Below are 18395 nucleotides of genomic sequence, written 5' to 3'. Positions count from 1 at the left end.
GATGAACTCATGGATGGACGGATGGATGGATGGATGGATGGATGGATGAACTCATGGATGGATGGATGGATGAACTCATGGATGGATGGATGGATGAACTCATGGATGGATGGATGGATGAACTCATGGATGGATGGATGGATGTAAACCAGAAGGCAGAGCTGTGGATGAACATTCTGTCATGCAGAAAACTCCACGTATAAAAGAAGCTCCGTCGTTTCATGCAGCTGCAGAAAGCGTGACGCTAACGTCACACCGCAGTGATCGTTGGGGAACAGTTGTTGCAGTTAAACCCGTTTTTGTGAGGCTCATGTTTGCCCCGAAGCTGTCTTTTTTTTTCCTTAACTGCATACTGAACCATATTTAGGTGCACATTGTGTGAATTGGCTTCTTGTTTTTAAAGCAGATTTAACCTCCAGCTACTGTAAAACGGCTCTTAAGCCTCTGTGGACGTGTAACTTTTAAACTCGCTGTATATTTGGTTTATGCAGCCATTTATGAGACGGTTAGTGGAAATTACAGCCCCAGAGTCAGTGCTCTAGTTTACTGTAAGGCTGTCTGATTTGTTTCCTGGTGCTTTGAAGCACAATCCAGTTCTTCCCAGTGATATTCCTTTTTAATTTTCCCATTTTGATGTTTTCTGTTCTTCCTCAGTTGGACAATCAGCATCACTTCTTCGTAGTTACAGGTTAGATGTTCTTCTCTAAACCTCAGCGGCTCACTTGCAATAATATCTGTGATGATTTAATTAAAAGGGAATCTCATGTGATTAAAAAAAACAATTTTCTGCTTAACTTTTCCTCCTTCGCAGATATCAGGACTGTAGACACAAATTAGTTATTATTATTACTTTATTTATTCTCCCGCTCCTCCGTGACCCTGCATGGAAAAAGTGAGTAAAGGAAATAGATGGACGGACTTTATTTATTCTGTTCAAGCTAAAAAAGCAGAAAATAAAGACTGAAATCCACACAGGGACCCTGTTAGGAAGCAGCTACACCTCCCACGTTGTTGCTGCATCGACTTTTGTACTTTTAGCTTAAAAAATTTATTTTTTTTGTACCAGGCTGTTTAAATTGTTGTTAAAATGAACACCAGGATAATAATTTTATAGGTTGCAGATTAAAGATGATCTAAAAGTGGGAAAGGAAATAATTAAAGGGGTAAACGGAAAAACTGCTTATTTATTTAAAGATTCATTTTATAAATATTCTACTGTTTTAAAGAGACGTGATCACAGAAACGATTTAAATACAGCAGATAAATGAACGAAATTAGAACTGAGCTTAATTTAAATAAAAGTACTGAAAGGAAGCCAGCCAAGGAGATTCTGATATAAATTTTCTTTGGATTAATTATCCTAAACATTTATTTTCTGAGGTCACAAACGAGGATTTCTCTGTCAGTTCTGCATCGTTTTCTCATTTCCTGTCAGGTTTTTTTGTTTTTCTCTTTTGTTTCATCAAAGATTTAACTTTTCACATTTGTACATCTTTAAAAAAACATTTTCATGACTTTTTCAGTTTCTTTTGTGTTTTTGAGGACTCTGGATGTCAGTTTTTGTACAAGTAGAGCGTTTTGATCCGTTATCTGCTCATTCTTTCCCTGGTTTGTCTCGTTGGTCGGCGCGTCGTTCTGGAAGCTCCTGATTGGCTGTTTTTATTATTTTTCTGTCTCACGCGTCACTGTTGGATGCTTTAAGATGACGTTGATGGATCAGAAGTCACAAGAATGTGGTCAAATATAAAAGCCTGTGTCTCACCGGCTCGCAGCTGTTGGTGACAATCTGCAAGGTTTCCCAGTTTCCTCACAAGGATTTTGAACACGTTTGAAACATTTGCACAACAGAATTTCTCTCAAGTGAGCCACAGGGTTGCTGCTGGAACCCTTCTCGGTTTAGTTTCTGGAAATCTAGAGCTGCTTTGGACTTGCGACCTGTCCAGGTTGTCCCAGCTCCCAGAAAGGAGAGGCGGGGTAAAGAAGCTGCTTTTTTTGTTGACATGTATGCAAACTCTCTGCAGGGGTTTGGTGCAGTTTGTGAAGATTTGTGTCTGTATTCTAATAAACACCGTTCTGCGTCCGTCCTCCTCACAGACCCGTACGAGGACCACTCCAGCTCTCTGCGTCTCATCACCATCAAACCCATGACGGCCCAGCCCACCTACTCGTACCCCACTTCCTCCTCACACAGCCAGGACTCTGTCGCCGTCGTCAACGGGGAGGTGAGTCTGCGCCGCGCGTGCACACACACACTTTCTCACGCTCGGCGGCGAGGTGAGCACACTGTGATGACAGTATTATAGAGCAGCAAAAGCTGAGACATGATTCACCGGAACGGCATTTTTGTTTTCCCAGTTGTAACGTTTGGATCATTTTTAGAACTGTTCGCACTTATCGAGGCCAATTGGTACAAAGACGACATCATTGTGTATCTGAGAGTACATTAGTGTTTACATAGTCGATAATGTTGCATCTCACCCAGCCTGAAATCCATTCAAAGGCGCTTTATCTGACATTTTTCTCCCTTAGTCATGTGTCGTTCCCACCTCCTGGGCTGCAACATCACATCTCCTCTGGGACACATTGTACCGTTACTGAATTTAGCTGCTGTTGCTACAAACAATTTTTCCCTCTCTAATCTCTCACCGTGTTTTTGTCACATCTCTCGCTCATTGCACCTCAGCCTCTTTGCACTTCTGTGTCTGAAACAGCCACACGGGCAGATGATGAATTATTCCTCAGCTTATAATACCAGAAAGCCCCTCAGGGCTTCTCCAGGTTTACAATTTATCTTCTGCAAATTATTGGTGTCCTGCTCAGGGGAAAAAACTAATCCAAAAGCAGGAAAAAGCAAAAAAAGGAAGTTTGAAGATTTCCAATCCATCATAAAAATGTATATAAATCAAAGTTGTGTAATTTTAAACAACTGTTTTGAGCTAAATTGGATGAACTGAGTTGATGGTTTTCAGGCCAACCATGGAGGTCTAAAGCAGAAGTCGGACATCGAGCACTACAGGAACAAACTGCGTCAGAAGGCTCGAAGGAAAGGCTACGGAGAGTTCTCCCTGTCTGAGAGCCTCAACCACGGCTACGGCCACCGAGACGGCCGGCACAATGGCGTCAAGCAGCCGATGACCGCCGAGGAGAAGAGGGCCTCGTTTGCAGGATGTCACAAGAGGTGAGGAGCTCCTGAAACTTTCTAAAATACAGATAATATTGATTTGCATTACAAAAGGTTTAAAGATATAATTCAAAGTTGCCTGTTTAGCGTGGTTTTTTTACTATTAGTTAGCCTCTTGTACCTTTAGTTTAGCATCATCATGTTTCAGTTTATATTAGCTTCCTGTACATCTAGTTTAGTTTATCTTAGCTCATATTTTAGATATTGTTAGATTCCTGATTGTTGTTTAGTTCAGCTTTAACTTTATCATGATTTCATTTAGCTCATGTTTAGATGTGTTTAGTTTCATGATTTTATTTAGATTATTTTAGATTATCTGTATTTCTATATTTGATTATGATGTTTTTATCTGTGTTTGATTCTGTACCTGTTGTTGTTTCTGTTGTAAAGCACTTTGAATCGCCTTGTTGCGGAAAAGTGATATATAAATAAATTTCACTTCACTTCACGTAATCACTAAAAGCAGAAAAAAAGTTTAAAAAAGCTCAACTCTGAACACAAACATGTTTGACTGTAGGGACGGGAGGAGGGAGGGTTCTCCTCCAAACATGATGTGTAATGACAGCAGTAATTACACATATAAACATGGAGATTAGAGCGAATAAATCAGTTTCTCATTAATAAATAAATAAATCATTTTTTCTGCAGAAGCAGAACTAAAGGAGAGCTCAGGAAACCCAAAGGATCCATCAGAAAGGAAAGTTTCAGCCTCAAGGACAGAAACTGGAAGCTCCGCCTCCCGTTTCAGAAACTCTAGGAACCTGAAGTAAACCTGCAGCCTGAGAGCGAAGTTCTCTGTTAGCAAAATATGGAACAATAAGATCTTTAATATATGAAGGAGCTCGGTTGTTGAGGGCTTTAGATGTTAGGATTTTGCAGGTATATTTTAACCAGTTTCCAGCAGTTTGTTGCGCACGTCTTAACGAGGAACAGCTTCAATATTTAAGTTTTTATTTTAAAGATTTGTAGACAGTTTTCATCTCGACCTAGTGTCTTGGTTTTCACTCAAAATCAACTGAAAGATCTTATAGAAACTGGTGAGTGAAATGTGTTTTTGAGACAAACAGTACCACATAAAGTGTTCCTTTTATTAATAAAAAAACTGACAAAGCAGTAAAACGATTTACAGAATGTAAAGGCTATTAAAACTAAATCAAACCCAAGTTAAACGTAATGTAAAACAGGATGCCAGTTCTTTAAAAAACCTTTAAAACATTAATTAAATTCCTAATTTTTTGTCTCATTTCTTTTTAATTTCACTTCTGAGGCGGCGAGCTATTAAACCCAGTGCTTTGCAGCTGCCTGCGATTGTTAGGTAGGATAAATCTTATTTCTATAAAACTAATGTCCTAATTAATGCATTCATGGTTAATGTGTTACAACATTCAGATTAAACTGCATTTTCCTGCCAAATTTAACAACAAACTCGGCTCCCACTTGTGGCTGTACATCCCAGTTGCTAAGCAACACGCAGGAAGTGAAGGAGGGGTGAGATTCGGTCAGTGCTTTAATATTTTACAGTTCACGCGGATGAGCGGCTGTTTTGAGTTTAGGATCACATTCAGCCCGTGGAAAGCCCCCTGAATCCTCTCTGAATAAATGAAACTCGCTGAAATGCGTCTTAAATCTCTTTCAACTCTGAAGCAAAGTTGTGTCTTTGTTTACAGCTTCATATGAGCTGCAGAGTCCCATTGTTAGTGTTTTATTTCCTCCTATGTGATACAGTTATCATGCATCCTGACATGGGTCACGTGCACCAAATTCCCCAAAGGAAACAACAAATATTTAAGAGCATTTCATCCAAAACATGCTTTTCTTTTTTACATTGTACGTGCAGAATTAATCATCTATTTGCACAGCTGGATGTGCTTTGAATTTTAAGACATAATGATTGTTTTTCTTCTTGTTATATTAGATGAAACATGTCATTTATAGATTTTATTAATCATTTTGTTTGCAGCAACACAAAAACAAAGCACTAATTGAAAAGATGATATTCAAATTGATTGACAACTACAAAAAAGATGAAAATATAGATTAGATAAATACAAATATTTGTTAATTACATAAATATGAGCCTAACTATCATGTTATGTGTAAGTCAAAGTGCAGAATTAGACACTATCTGTCACCTAAAGCTGTGTTAGAAATAGTTTTAGAGCTTTTACTAAAACAAAGAAAAGCTGTACATGATGCTTAGTGAAGCACGGCGGTGGCAGCATCATGGTGTGGGGATGTTTTTCTATCAGCAGAGACCAGAGTCAGAGTTAAAGGAAAGATAGAGGAAGCAAATTACAAATATCTTTTTTTTTTTTTGGAGTTTTTCATAGATTTAAGTCACCTGTCAGTAGGGCAATGACCCCAAACACACGGCTGAAGGGACGCTCCGGTGGTCCAATCAGAACCTGTTAAACATCCAGAATGGTCCAATCAAAGCCTAGACCTGAATCCAACTGAGAGTCTCTGGTTTGATTTTAGAAACTTGTTGGATGGAAGCAGCAGCCGTTCGGTCACAAACTTTCCCCCAAAGTTCCTCCTAAATGTGTTTATTTTTTATGGTTCTAGTTCAGCTTTTATATTTTTTCAAAACGTTTAATAAACGTGTGTTAGAACAGTTTTACTTAATAAAAAGAGAGGTTTGATGCACTAGATATGAAACAGTTTATAAATTCGTAGATCAGTGCTACTCCCATCCCTGCAGTCGTAGTGAAAGATGCTGACTGGAGGACCAGAGGTAAAAAGGTGCGGTGACGCCGGGTTAAACATCTGATCGCCCACCAGGTACTCCCACCCGCGAGAGCCCACCTACTGGAGCCGTCAGTCCCTGAGCAGCCCGAGCCCGGTGGAGACGGAGATGGACCTGCTGGTGCTCAGGGAGAGGTCCAGGAGGGGCATCCGCAACAATGGCTACGATGTAAGTACCAGGACCGGCTGGATCAGGGAAACGCAGAGCGACAAGCCGCGTTTGAGTTCCAGGTTTTTACAATGATTTGACGAGAGAAACCCAGGAATCCTCCTGTTTTAACCCGGACCTCAGACTCTCCAAATATTGTCTGTAGCTGAGATTCAGTGAAAAGTTCCTGGCAGCGAGAACATTCAGCTCTTTGAAATCAGATTTTCTCTTCTGACCCTGCAAGTCACACACAGCAGTAACTGATAGTTGTAGCGAAGTAAAAACGCTGCCTCTTTGTCAATCTATTAAATTAATCTTCTGCCAGTATTTATAACTTTAATCCTTCCTTTCCTCCCCCTCTTCCTCTCTGAAAAAGGATTAACAAATTACCCTCCGATGAACTTTAGAAACCTGCACAAAGCGGAGATAAAGAAATAAAGATGGAAGGAAATGAAGGGAAGGAGAGATTATTTTATCAGGAGATAAAAAAGCACAAAAGGTGGGAAGAAAGGGAGGTAAAAGAAGCGAGTGAAATGTGTTTCTGCTGCAACTCTGACGCTCAGAACATCATAACAGAAGCGACCGTGCTACCTGGCTGAATGTCAATGACTCTGAATTTGATCATAACCCATTCATGGATTCGGATGGGAGACTCGATAGCTGTTAATGGCCCTGAATGCAGCAAACGCTCCGAGGACGGGGAGAACGGTGTGTGTCTGTGTATGACGTAGGTATTTAAGCATTCTTGGCTGTATTTCTTCTCACTTTGTCTTTAAAATTGTTAGGTTTGGAGCTGGAGGCGGTTTCAAACTGCTCCTGTGGTTCTGTTGTTTTCTTTTTATGAACATTTAGTTAAATCTGCATCATATTCCACAGCTTTGTTGGTAACATTATTAAACACAAGAAAATGGGAATGGAAACGGACAAGAACATTACCCAGAGCTCTGAAACACGGAGATTTTAATGTGCAAAGCAGTAATACGGTTTTGTGTCACATTGTAGATTTTAACAAGTGAAAAATATAGCATGAATATCCCAGTTATTACAACCCGGAGTTATTGTGTTTCTGGGGTTTTCTCTGCTGCTTTGATCAGCACATTTTTTGGCACCTCAGCTGAGGTAAGGTGACTCTGCAGACCGCTGATCGGGCCGGGAATATTCAGCAGCACTCGTCACGAGTTAGGAGGCACAATAAATGTCTTATTTGTGTGGACGAATTACACATTAGGTGCTCGATTCTCTGCTTACTGGAGCCGATCTCTGCAGTCTTTATCAGTTCTCCTGAAAGTGGTTCAAATTGAAATTGTGGGAAGTCTGTCTCTAACTATATCTGCACATCCAGACTGTTTAACAGAGTTTTAATTGATGATTGACTGTGTGCTGAAAAAAGACAGGCAGGTTTGAAGATCATTAGCTGAGGAAGGAGGTGGGTTTTTTTTAAAAATGGACCCCAATGGAAGACAATGGCACCCAACATGGAGCCTTGAGGGACTCCGTAATTAAGAGGGGATACAGAAAGGGAAACACTTGTATATGCATACACGTGTGTGTGTATAAAATCAGTGTATCCTGATGAATCCACAGGGAGTTTGATTGTCACGCTCTGCTGCACTTCTCCTCACATCCTTGCTGAGATGTGGAACAGCTGATCCTGACAGCAGCGAGAAGGTTTGGTCTGCAGAGAAAAACAAACTTTTCCGTTCCATCGTCCCAGTTTCTGTGACGGGACTCCCCGAAGCTCGTCAGGAATCAGAGCTGGAACTTCTGCATCTGAATAACCAGGATGCTTGAGCACATACGAACAGTTTAAACCTCCACTTTTACTTGGGTCTGCAATAAAGGGGTGGATAAATCATAAAAAAACACAAACTGCAGCTCTCTTCGTGACATTAGATTAACTTCGACTGGATGGAAATTATTTTCAGGGGACAAAACTGATTTGTTTAAACACAAAAGCAACAATGGTTGTATCCCTATAATTCATTGTTTGTACAATAATATTAGTAAAATATGTTTGTTAAGAGCAGACTTTTCATTTAAACATCCTTAAGATACACCTCCAGCAGCAGTCACTGCGAGAGGCGGGGGACATCCTGGACAGGTTGCAAGTCCATCACAGGGACACTTAGAGACAACCATCCATTCACAGTCTCACCCACACCTAGGGTCAGTTTTAGAGTTGCCAGTTGACCCAGTAGTCTCCAATCCTGGTCCTCAGGGCCACCATCCTGCAGGTTTTCCTTGTTTCTCTGCTCCAACACACCTGATTCAGAGGTTAAATCACCTCTTCATGTTCTGCAGAAGCCTGTTAATCACCCATTGATTCAGATCAGGTGTGTTGGAGCAGAGGAACAAGTAAAACCTGCAGTATGGTGGCCCTGAGGACCAGGATTAGAGACCCCTGAATTGACCGAACATGCATGCGTCTTTGGTCAATGGGAGGAAACCGGAGTACCCGGAGATTTATTCATCCATCACAGATGATTCAGAAGTCCTTTAAGATTCACGTCTCAGCTGATATTATGACCTCTCAAAGCAGGAAACGTGCAGAGGGGAGTTTTAACATTAAATATTGTGTTCATATGTGCTTAAGCATCCTGGTTACCCTGATACGGAAGTCTCAGAGTTGATTTATTGTTGCTGCATGTTTCTTATAAAGGAGCCGGACTTTAACAGGTCAAGTGAGGTTAAAAAGTTTGAGCCCTGGCAGTTATTTTCAGACGTCTCCCATGCCGCAGTTTGAGTGCGTGCGCTTCCTCGACAGGGCGAACCGGAACCGTTCGAGGAGACCAACATGGACCGTCTGATGAGCTCCCTGGGTTACGGAGGTGGATCCACGGGAACCGGGAACAGCAGTTTAGGGGTGAAAGCTCACCGCGGCTCCGACTCCTCCACACTCAGCTCGCAGCCATCCATTGACGAGGTCCGCACACAGATGCACATGTTGCTCGGCAACGCTTTCAGCCTGGCGCCTCCGGACCACGACCCCCCTTCCCCTCCAACCAAGTAAGTTTTTATTTCTGTGCCCAACGAGCACATCTGCGTAGATTTTAGAAAAAGCGAGCCCACGCAGATTTACAGCCTGAACTGGAGAGAGTCGTGGATGCGCTGCCTCAGCTTCTTGGGTTTCTCTAACATGTTTTTGCTCCCGCCGCCAGCCGCCGCCATCACCACCACCACGCTCACAGCGCCTACAACCCGTCCCATTCCAGCCACTACGGCGACGGGGTGACCAGCGCCCCGGGGACCATGAACCACCCCTGCGGAGGCCGGCAGAGGAGCGCCGGCTACGAGGACATGCACCAGTGCAGCCTGCCTAAACCGGTGAGCGCAATCAGAAGCTGTCCTGAACCCGCTGAACCACAGGGTCGCTCAGCGTTTCTGCAGAAACTTCATCTAAAACAAAACAAAAATGAAATATGTCAGATTTTCAGATCATTCCATCACTTTTTTCTTTACATTTCACACAATGTTCCAGATTTTCTGGATTTGGGGCTGTATTTAATGCAGTGTTTATTTTCTTTAAGCTTTTATTTATATATATAAGTGTTCAGCATCAGCAAAACATTTATAAACTAAGCTCGTTTGCAATGCCCAGCCCCAAAGGGGTCTTTTAGCTACATAAAGGACATTAAGTGCAACTTAAATACAAACACAGAAAGTAATGAATGCATAACACCCATTAAAGCCAGGCAATACAAAACACATTTAATAAACAAAGACTGGAGTGACATTAAACACAGGAGGGGAAGTGGTAATAATTTCTAATATAACATAACTGCAGTTTCTGTAAAAGCTGCTTCACTTTTCATCTGAAATGCTGCCAATCAGAGTTTATAAGATTTCACAGATTTATTCTTCGTACAGAAAAGGCGGTTTGTGTCAGTGAGGATAAAGGAGTTAAACGTTACAGGCGGATGTCCGTGTAGATCAGGGGGGTCCGGTCCCGGTCCCGGTCCTGGTCCTGGAGGACCTCCATCTTGCAGGTTTCAGCTGTTTCTCTGCTTTGAGTGATTAACGGGCTTCTGCAGAACCTGAGGAGCTGCTGAAACATCTAAAACCTGCAGGATGGTTCTCCTCCAGGACCAGGACTGGACCCCGCAGTCCACACAATTCATCCTCCATCCTGGTTTCTTCTTCACACAGTCGAGTTGTTATTCTGCACGGATTTAAAACATCACCATGATTCCAAACGTTTAAATACTTTAACACAAGGAGACAAAAAGGAGCCACTTTGAGTTTATCTGAAACCTGCTGCAGCGTGATTCATGTTGGAGAATCTGCTCCTCGTGTGTTTCTGCAGGCAGGAAAGCTGCTGCACGCAGTCACAGTTTGTCAGCTGTGGTTGAGGCTCGAGTCCTGAGCTCCTGCACAGCTGCCAATACGTCTTCAGCAACGAGCAGATCGCACTTTCATCTTTGATGTTTTATTTCGCCTTTTTGCTCCGCTCAGCTTAAGACCCAGAAATATCAGTAAAGATGTGTCGTTGCAATTTTAGGGTGTTCAGTTTTTGTTTAATTGCTCCGTTTATGGCAGGTGGATCTGAAACTGCACGTCCCTTTCAGGTGTTTTCATGTTGAACATCACATGAAGTTTATTTTTGTTTAGGCTCACAGAGTTTAAATCTTTGCACGCAGCTGTTTTCCAGCTCAGTCAGATTATTGACGCTGACACCAAAAAGTAAAACTGAGCCCAGATGTTGTGTTTATGTCCTCCGCAGGGTTTCCGGTTCACCCAGCTCCCTGATATGGGCATCGGTTCTCCCCCGCCACTAATCCCCTCCAGACCAGGACCTCCTCCTGGGACCTCGATAAGATGGTAACGCACACTCATCTGAAACCGTTTAGGTGACGTTACATTCAGAAAGGCAGAGGAGCGAAACAGGAAACAGCATCATTAACACCTTCTGTGGTGAACATTTGGCTCAGGAAGGTATTCAAAGAGGCGGCTTACACACGACATTTAACAATCTGTAGCTCTGGGGCTAAGAATGAATCCCACAGAAATAAAACATACAATATTAACTTGAGAATCCACAATAAGGGGGAAAAAGCGACAGATATTAACCAAAAAAATCCAGCTGAAACTGAGTTTGTAAACCTAAAAGAAGCAAAAACACTAGCTAACTGAAAGCTAAAAGTAGCTTAAAACTAAGTAGCTAAATGCATACAAAGACTAGCTTGAACCTTTATGCAGAAGATTGGCTGAAAGAGAAAAGTAGCTGAAGGCAAAGGCTAGTTAAAACCAAGAAGTAACAGAAATAGAGCAAGTATTTTCTAAGAGAACAATCTTTTTTGAAGAAATAAAAGGAACTCAATGTGTAAAATATTAGTAAATAAAGCTGAATATAAGTGTAAAAGTCATGGCACCCATCTGACTGAGCTGCACGTTTTGATTCACGATTTAAATCTGCAGAAATGGTTGAATTTCAAAAACCATGCAGAAAAATAAACCAATTAAAACAGCGTGAATGCTGAGTCAGCGTCATCTGAAGTGACTCAGCGACTCGATCGGGCGCAGATGTTGGTCTGCATCACGTGCACGCAGCATCCTCTCGGTTCGGGTGCTGTTGCTGGGCATTAAGCTCTGCAGAGACTGATCCACCGTTCAGCTGCTGACAGCTTCCTGTGGAAGGAGCGCCACCGCCATCATGTGGGCAAAAAATAAATAAAAGCAGGAATAAAAGCTCCAGCTGTAAACAGCTGCAGAGTGATGAGAGCAAGTGTTTTACAAGACAAGTTTACTACCTGTCCATGATTTATTTTAAAAAATAATGTAGGATTTTATATTTTTGTCTGTTTGATCGTCATAACTACCTAACTGCTGTGAGTTTTATTTAAAATCCGAGCCGTGGAGCCAGTTGTTCTCGTTTAAAGTTAATCAGGTCTGCACACATCAGCTGCTGCTGGTCCTCAGGGAGGCGGAGCGCAGCGCCGTAATTCCTCTTTAGTATGCGCCGCGCAGCGTTCCTGTGCTCGGCGCATTACGGCTCCGAGATCCGCCTGTGACCTCACCCGTCCTGCGCCGCTGATGCAGAGAGGAAGAAATATGACCCGACAGCGGGCGGTGCGCAGAGCAGCTTCAGGATCGATAGCAGCGGCGTTTCCAGCTGAAAGGTTACGCTCTGAAATGTCACCGAGACAGGGAGGAAGTAAAGGCCGAGCTTCTCCTGAAGGAATGCATATCGCCCGCCGCCTTTCATGACAGTCTTGTGCAATCTGTAGGCACTCAGAGGATGACTCTCAGCTACTACCACACCAAATTCAGCTCAGGATCTCTACATATGACTGAGTTGTAGCCATTTTTATGTTGGCTAATTAGCTGTGGTGGTCATCTCAAATGTAGATTACTTTCAAACGTTTCATTAAAATCTGTCCAGTGGTTCATGAGATATTTTGTGTTACTCAGAGTATGTGTTTGGTATGATCCTCAGCTACTACCACACTAAATTCCAGCTGAATGTCTTTAAAATGATCTGAGTTCATCAGATATTTTGCTAACAGACGTTCATTAGGGAGTCACAAGGTTCTTTAATTTCCTGACGTGACTTGTTGCAGAAAGTTGCAGGATCTGGAAGCACGTCCAGGTCGAAAAATGATAAATAATGTTTTACAAACTCGTCCGAATCTGCTTCTCTTTGTTTCTTAAGTTTAGTCCAGGTGCATCATAAACGGGGGGGGCGCCGTGCACGCAGGAATAGGTCAGGAAGAGTCAGCACTCAGAGTTCAGAGAGGCTGAAGTCTTTATTTTGGAGCTACTGGAGTTTCGTGTTCCTGAAGCTAACGCCGGCGTCTCCTCTGCAGTAACAGTTCCACTCCCGATGTGAGCCTGAAGCCTCGCGTGTCCGAAGCGTCAGAGCTGCAGGCCCAGCAGCACAACGGCGCCCCCTACCTGCCGCTGTCCAGGACGCCCTTCCCCGCCGTCTCCGTCGACCAGTCCATCAGCACCTACTCAGGTAAGGCGCCGTGAAAGTCCGAGGGCTCAGCCTGGCGGTGAGGTTCTCAACACGTTTTACTCCTCCCTACAGGAAACCCGATAACTGCGGTCTACGCGATATCAGCCAACCGCCCGGGATACTCAGATTACTTCGTCATGTCTCCGCCGTCCTCCTACCGGAGCCCGTCCTGGATGTCCTACCCCCCTGAACCCGAGGACCTGCCGCGGCAGTGGAACGACACACCTGTAAGGTTTCCTCTGTCGATGCTGCTGTGGACAGTTTGTGTTTTTATTTTTTACTGAGTCATTCGGTTGTTTTACTTCTGCCTGCAGAACTCACGTCACCTGGAAACCATCTGCTGAAACTCTCTGCATCGAGGTGGGTCACTCATCATTACTCGTCCAGAAAAGAAACGTTTGAATTTATTACTTTTGCTTTATGTTGTGTTCAGTTCTTTTATCCTGCAGAAAAAAAACACACAGACAAGCTACGTTAGATATGCTTCAGTTAAACATGACCGTTATGATTTAAAATAATCCAGTGACAGATTATTTCCACACTTTGTGGAACGAAAGGTGAACCAGTTACACACAACACAGCTGTAAACGAGCTTCAGACACCTGGATGAGGACGTTCACAGATTAAAGGCCGGTTTGATGTCTGCAGAGCCGACGCCTGATGGAGACGTGACTGGACTGAATTTAATCTGGTTAGAAACACTTAGCTTTCTGTAGAAACTGAACCTGAAGCGTCAGATGAACGATGCTGAGTTAACGTGGCAGGGGCAGGGTAATGTCTCTGGTTAATAATAAATAATGTTATTTATTTAACCGGAGTTGCTGGACAATGACAGCAACAGAAACAGTCAGGAAAGCGAGAACCTTGAACGAACATGGTCGTGTTTTTCCTCCCTGTCTTTCTTCTCGTGTTCAAACACTAAAATCCTGTGTTTGTGGCTGCAGTTATGCCCCTTTTCCACCGGCTCTAAAGGTCCCGGCTCCACTCTACTTGGCTCGCTTTGCGCGCGTTTACACCGGCATTTTTTCGAGGCCAGTCCCTGCTTCAGAGCAGGGCCAGCCGGGCCGGCCCTGCTTCGTGGGCGGCGCAAGCTTAGCTCCTGTTCACTCATTGGTCGTGGGTGTGAGCAGATGCAAGCATAAAGAGCGAAGGTCGGAATATAAACAACAGCGTTAGCTTACCCTGCTACGTTTCTGCCGTCTGTCCCCCAGCTGAAGGCCTGTAAAGCCTGAAATCTCCGGCGGATAACAGCTGTCCTGCTCCGCACAACAATGGCGGCATCCAGAGCATTTCTTCCACTGCGCCTCTCTTCCTGAAGTCTCAGGAGAATCCCCAGAAGTTTAAAAAACAGCAACAACACAGGGCCAACGTTGGCCATAGCGCCAAGTTTCGGTAGCGCCCCGCCCCCTGCAACACGAGGAGGCGTTCCTCTGCTCCCGACCAAACTGGCCGGTGTGAACACGATGCCTTCTTTATCAAGCCGAGCCGAGTAGAGCGGAGTAGAGCCGGACTTCTGAATTAGAGCCGGTGTAAAAGAGGCATTAGTCTCTCTGCCAGCTGGGGAAGAAAACAGGGTAAGATCAGTAAAAATAACACAAGTGAGGAGCTGGAGGATCACATGGTTACCTCTGGTTTCTTCTGGTGTCTCCCTCTCTGCAGACCTCCTTCCCTCGGACCTCTCTCTGGATCTTTATCCCCTCCTTCATCTCTCACCTCCACCTCTCCAGTCTTTGTACCGATGAGACCCTCGGCCACGAGTCTCCCTCTCTGTGATCTGAGCCCCCGGCCTCCCTCAGGTCCGATCTGGCCCTCATGGATCTCCATGGCAGACTGCCAGAGGCCCGTCACGCAGGATCGGGTCGGCCCGGTGTGACACGTTCCAGCAGCACTCAATGGCGCACAGTTATCAGTACTTTACTGCCCCAGCCATGACCGGACCGGACCGGACTGGACCGGACCCTCCTGGACTTGCCTGTGAGATCCGCCATGAAGCCAGGAAAGCCGAACTGACGTAAAAACTGTGCTTTTTTTTTCATGAATCTAAATTCTACAGCTGGAAACATCTATGTATTTTAAACTTGAGTGAGAAAAAAAGAGACAAAAAAAACAAACAAAAAAAAAAAAATCTTGTCCTGAGCTGTCTGAACTTTAGTTTTTGGATATCTGTGTGCTTTTTGTCTTCTATTTTTGTGCATTGATTATTATCAATGAATTACTATACAAAAGAAGACGTCGTTTCATTCAAGGCAAAAAATATGTTTCGTTCTCTGCGGCAGAGAAATCGATGGCTTCTAGTTGTCTGTGGTTATGATGGCTTTTCTAATCTTTTGAAAACAGAAATTATTTAACTTTTTTCCTTCGTTCAGTTCAGTGATGAAAAAGAAGAATTAGTCGCCGTGTTCTGTCCATCATCTTATGACTTTTTTTGTCAGCCGAGTCAAACGCCGACCTCAACCACGGTTCCAACCAAGGCGGGGCGTTGGAAATAAAAACAGAACGCAATGATCCGGAAATTTAACAAACCCATGTTTTATTTACAGTGGAACACAATAAACAGACTGAACCACGTTTTGGGAAAATTAGGTCGTTTTGAATTTTTACGGCAGCAACAGATGTTAAAAACATCGTTTCAGATCCAGATGTTTCCCTCTGTGCAGCATCTCCATCAGTCTGTAAACATCTGGTCCTGAGGAGAGCAGCTGCTGAGTGTTTTTAGAGGGATTGTTGCTTTAATGCACCCCCATACCATCAGAGAGGCAGGCTGACCTTAGAACAGTTCTCCTCTTTGGTCCAAAGGAGACACATCTGTTCACATCTGGCTTCTTCTCTGCCTGATAGAGCTTTAAGCAGCATCTGTGGACGGCACGGTAAACTGTATTTACAGACAGAACAGAACCAGAACCAGCCTTGACCTTTGACCTCAGAGGTTTCTACAGATTCTTCAGATCTGTTGATGATTTTATGAGCTGGAGCTGATGGAGATTCAGTCTTCTCTGTTGAGGAACTTTATTTTGAAACTTTTCCTCTGGTTTCAGACAGTTCCTGTCACCCTGGAGAACCTCTGCCCATTATTACTTCTTTAGATTCAGCCTCTAAATCCTCTTTTTATCCTCACTCCTCTTACTGACCTGTTTCTAATTAACCTAATTAGTTGTAAAATTCTCCTCCAGCTCTCTCTTATTCGTAAAACTTTCCTTTTTCAGCCTTTTGTTGCTCCTGGAACAACTTTTAAGTCGTGTTGCTGCCGTAAAACTCCAAACGACCTTTTTTTTAGTCCTGAAGAAATGACCTCATCTCTTAGGTTAAACATCTGCTACGTTTCCTGGTTTATTGTGAATGAAATGTGGCTTTATGGGATTTATAAATCATTGCTTTTTGTGTTCACTTGTTGTAAAGTCCTGCCCCAGTCGTTGGTTTGAGGTGCTTCAGGCTCGGTTCTGACTCGGCCTTCCTTCGTTCTGTGAACACATCAGTATTCTGAAAACAAACAAAACAAACTGCTGTTTAACTTGAAAGATGTCTGCTGTATTCTGCTGTAATTAGAAACCCAGAGTTTTTTGTTATTTTTGTCTCTCTGAGGGGGTTTGGTTGCTGTATATAGCAGAAGATTTAACGAAAAGATTTATGCAAGTAGCTTGGAAGGGAAACTTCGCTCGACATCAATGTGACGCCATTTCTCCTTCTTGGTTTCTCGTTCCGACGGTCCGACTGTTTCTGTGACTCTCTCTGGACGCATTTCAGCTTCATGTCTCATAACGAACACGCGGACATTTTGAAAGAGTTAAAGGTGAAGCGCAGCGACGACATCAGTGCTAATAGCCATAAAATAGAGGAAACGATGCAATATTTTAGTATAAAGAATGTCAAAGCCTAAAAATTTATTTAACCTTATTTTTACTGTGGGGGGGATTCTTTGAGCACTCTGTATTTAAAGCTTCTTGTCATTTAGATGTTAGTAAAGGAGTTTATAGCCATATATTAACATCACCTAGTTAGCTTAATAAAACAGCTGAGGATACAGTGCTGGGTCAAAACCATACCAAATATTAACTTATATTAGAAACGGTGACAATTAGTGCTAAAAGACGAAGAAGGAGCTTTTTTTAAGGCTGAAGTTTGGCAGAAAAGTCCAAACTAAAGACAGCTGCAGTATTTAAAAGGTCAGTATTTACCTGGTAAATACTCGTCACACACCTGGCTCAGGTTTGAGCTCCACCTGAAACTGGAGGCAAACGTTTGGAAAAGCTTAAACCATAAACATGAACGGATGGAGCTCATTCTGAAGGCGAAAGCTGAACGTTGGAAGATGTTTCTGTCAAAAATCTGATTTATCAGCTCAGCCGAAAGTCTCATTTTACTTTTAGCAGATTAAAAACACTTTGAAAGACGGCGCTGAAACCACTTAGCTGGAGGAAATAAAAGGTGGCAAACGAAGGAAGCTTTCCTTCCAGCAGGTCCGAACCCGGAAGGAAGCGGAAGTTTAGTTTCAGGAGCACAAACGGTGCTTCGGGTCATCAGCTTCATCCCTGAACATCCACAGCTGCCAGAAACCATCCTCACTGTACAGACCCTCGTGTAGTTTTAGGGGAAACACTTTCATACACATTTAGTTCTTCATTTAGTTCTTTTTGTTGAGGAGCATCAGGAAGCTGAAGGAAGCCGAAGGAAGCTGGAGTCCTGCGTCGGCGAGACGCTTTTATTGACGGCGGGCTCCGGGCTTTTCTTTCTTTTCCTCCGTTTGAATCACGTCATGCCGGGCGCTCTGACATCACGTTGGTGCTGATGATGTCACGCCATCATCATTTGGATGTTGATGAGCTCACAGTGACGACAACCATGAATGCTCTTGGATGTAGTTAAAGACGATTTTTGGTGAATTTAAACAATAAATACAAATCAGAATTCTTGTCTCGTGTTTTTTTAAGGAACCTGGACTGCAGCAGATATTAATCTTGTCGTAATTGATAATTATTTTAGTTTCTTTGAGTGTTGAGTTGTGACCAGCAGAGGGCGGCGCCTCGGAGGTCTCCAGCTGCAGAAAATCAGCTGTTTCATTTGTCAGTTTGGAGTTTTATAGTTGTGCAGTTCCTGCTGGAGGATGCATGAAGGAGAGATGTGGTTTTAGAGAAGATAAATTCTCTGTGAAGAAATTCTGAGCCGGAAATAAAAACTGAGCTGCTGCAGAAACATCCTGGACCTTTAAACCTGTGGTCTCCAATCCTGGTCCTCAGGGCCTCCATCCTGCAGGTTTTCCTTGTTTCTCTGCTCCAACACACCTGATTTGAATCAATGGGTGATTAACAGGCTTCTGCAGAACATGAAGAGGTGATTTAAGCACTGAATCAGGTGTTTAACCTGCAGGATGG

General features: G+C 43.3%; 1 protein-coding gene across 2 annotated transcripts in view; it reads left to right on the top strand.

Moving 5' to 3' along the window:
• Nucleotides 1-17933, top strand: part of kiaa1549la (KIAA1549-like a) — a 104646-nt gene extending 86713 nt beyond the window's left edge. For both annotated transcript variants that reach the window (XM_037978346.1, XM_017428933.3), the window contains 10 exons: nt 2095-2222; nt 2970-3178; nt 5963-6095; nt 8839-9080; nt 9233-9398; nt 10795-10892; nt 12878-13029; nt 13102-13256; nt 13344-13389; nt 14689-17933. In XM_037978346.1, coding sequence (XP_037834274.1) covers nt 2095-2222; nt 2970-3178; nt 5963-6095; nt 8839-9080; nt 9233-9398; nt 10795-10892; nt 12878-13029; nt 13102-13256; nt 13344-13373 — 1313 coding nt within the window. In that variant the 3' untranslated portion in view covers nt 13374-13389; nt 14689-17933. The remainder of the gene's footprint in view (nt 1-2094; nt 2223-2969; nt 3179-5962; nt 6096-8838; nt 9081-9232; nt 9399-10794; nt 10893-12877; nt 13030-13101; nt 13257-13343; nt 13390-14688) is intronic.
• The last annotated feature ends 462 nt before the right edge of the window (nt 17934-18395 follow it).

This window comes from Kryptolebias marmoratus, linkage group LG11 (genome assembly GCF_001649575.2).
Source record: "Kryptolebias marmoratus isolate JLee-2015 linkage group LG11, ASM164957v2, whole genome shotgun sequence".
NCBI classification, from domain to species: Eukaryota; Metazoa; Chordata; class Actinopteri; order Cyprinodontiformes; family Rivulidae; genus Kryptolebias; species Kryptolebias marmoratus.
Note: the sequence above shows the minus strand (reverse complement) of the source record. Positions and strands in the feature narration are given on the sequence as shown.